This window comes from Gekko japonicus, unplaced genomic scaffold (genome assembly GCF_001447785.1).
Source record: "Gekko japonicus isolate JY-2015 unplaced genomic scaffold, Gekko_japonicus_V1.1 scaffold1649, whole genome shotgun sequence".
NCBI classification, from domain to species: domain Eukaryota; kingdom Metazoa; phylum Chordata; class Lepidosauria; order Squamata; family Gekkonidae; genus Gekko; species Gekko japonicus.
Genome location: NW_015160262.1, coordinates 127,468 through 129,144, shown reverse-complemented (window position 1 = coordinate 129,144; position 1,677 = coordinate 127,468). Strand labels below are relative to the sequence as shown.

The 1,677-nt window shown below is 44.8% G+C and overlaps 1 protein-coding gene across 2 annotated transcripts in view; it reads right to left on the bottom strand.

Moving 5' to 3' along the window:
* The window catches only part of PDCD5 (programmed cell death 5), a 13,285-nt gene extending 13,012 nt beyond the window's left edge, over positions 1-273 (bottom strand). For both annotated transcript variants that reach the window (XM_015414885.1, XM_015414876.1), the window contains exon 1: positions 107-273. In XM_015414885.1, coding sequence (XP_015270371.1) covers positions 107-172 — 66 coding nt within the window. In that variant the 5' untranslated portion in view covers positions 173-273. The remainder of the gene's footprint in view (positions 1-106) is intronic.
* Between the last annotated feature and the right edge of the window lie 1,404 nt (positions 274-1,677).

Below are 1,677 nucleotides of genomic sequence, written 5' to 3'. Positions count from 1 at the left end.
CACGGCCAGCCCGAGGCCGGCCTCGAGAGAGCGTGGGGGGGGGGGGGCAGCGAGGCCCGACCCCCTCGGGCCTGACGGGGCGTGGGTGGGGCCGGTTCTTCCTCACCCCGTGCTTGGCCTGCAGCTCGGCCAACCTCTGCTTGCGCAGCGCCTCCAGCTCCTCGTCCGCCATCGTCGCGCCAAGTCCAGGGACCGCGGAGGGGGGCGAGAGAGGCCGCCGAGAGTGAGGGCCGAAAGGAGGGGAGGAGGGGGGGGTTGCTTCTGCTCCCTGACAAGGCCCGCCCCTGCCACTACGCGCCTGCGCGGAACGCGCCCCCCCAGGCAGACCCCGCCAGTCCAACGCCGACGCTAGATGGCTGGCTAAGGCGAAAGCAAACGAGCGCCGACCGGGAGTCCCTTTGAGCTCATTCTTTTCTAGCCAAGGAGGGAAAGTTGGTTTATCTTCTTAAAATGTATACAGTATTGTTCCTCATCTGTTGTTATACGATTATTGGATTATGTATAACATATACATTTACAGAACAAAGTTTGAGTCCAGTGGCACCTTTAAGTTTTATCCAAGGTATAAGCGTCCTTGTGCACACACTTCTTCAGATACAGTGGAACAGAATTTCCTCAACGTCAATCCTTCCGAATCTGTATACATTTACAATCATATCTAGTGTGTGTGGATACATATAATTATAATTGTAAATATATAATTGTATTGTTATTATACATTAAAATATTATTCATTATGATTTCAACAGTAATATTAACTATGTTGTATTAGTGATACTCCTAATTTTATGTTCTTTGACATTAATATTGTAACAAAATTATTATTACTACCAAGAATGTTATTTTAATTATACGAAGAGTAATAATTTAATGTTATTGTTTAATTGATATTATTGTTATTAGCTTTAACAGAGAACCTAAACTGCATCATTGCATGCTTTTTTCTCTCTGTTGTCTTTTTCAGATATGATGTGTACTGTTTTAAAAAACTGGGGTACATCTGCCAGTGCAATGCTGTGCATGTCTACTGCAAAGGAAATCTGTGTTCAAATGTTTACTCTCAAGTACTTGTGAACAAGATTGCACTGTCTTTGTGCAACTGTTAGGATCGGACCTTAGCTTGACTATTGATCATGTATTTGTAACTGTGGTTCTCTGATGTACATAGCTTCACACTGTTATTGTTTACCCCGCTTGAGGTCTTTACTTCTGATTCCCAAGCTTCATCTCCGCACCTGCGGGTACTGTCTATGCGGTCCTCCCCTGACATTCCTGAAAGGGGGGGGGGGGTTTAAGACATGTATGTGTGAACTGTAGATTAGCTGCACTAGCACCACTGTGAAAGGAAGCCTCCTCCACAGAGGCCAGAGAGAACTTCGCCATTTCTAATCCTCATGGCCTTTGGGGGAAGACATAAAATGATAACATCCACACCATCCTGTTTGTACTGTATTAACCTGTCTATGCACTATGTAATCCTGACGTATGAATGAGGGTTGGACCAAAGGTCTTGTAATTCCCAACTTTGTAATATTAATCAGTTCTGCCAAAGAGTTTGACTTTACATCAACTTTCCTGATTTCTCAATAAAGCCTGTTAAAGGAATTATTGCGTCTGAGAGTTCCTGAAGAAGCTGATAGCAACGTAGATAGTCAAAACACTGTTATGGTTTCTCAG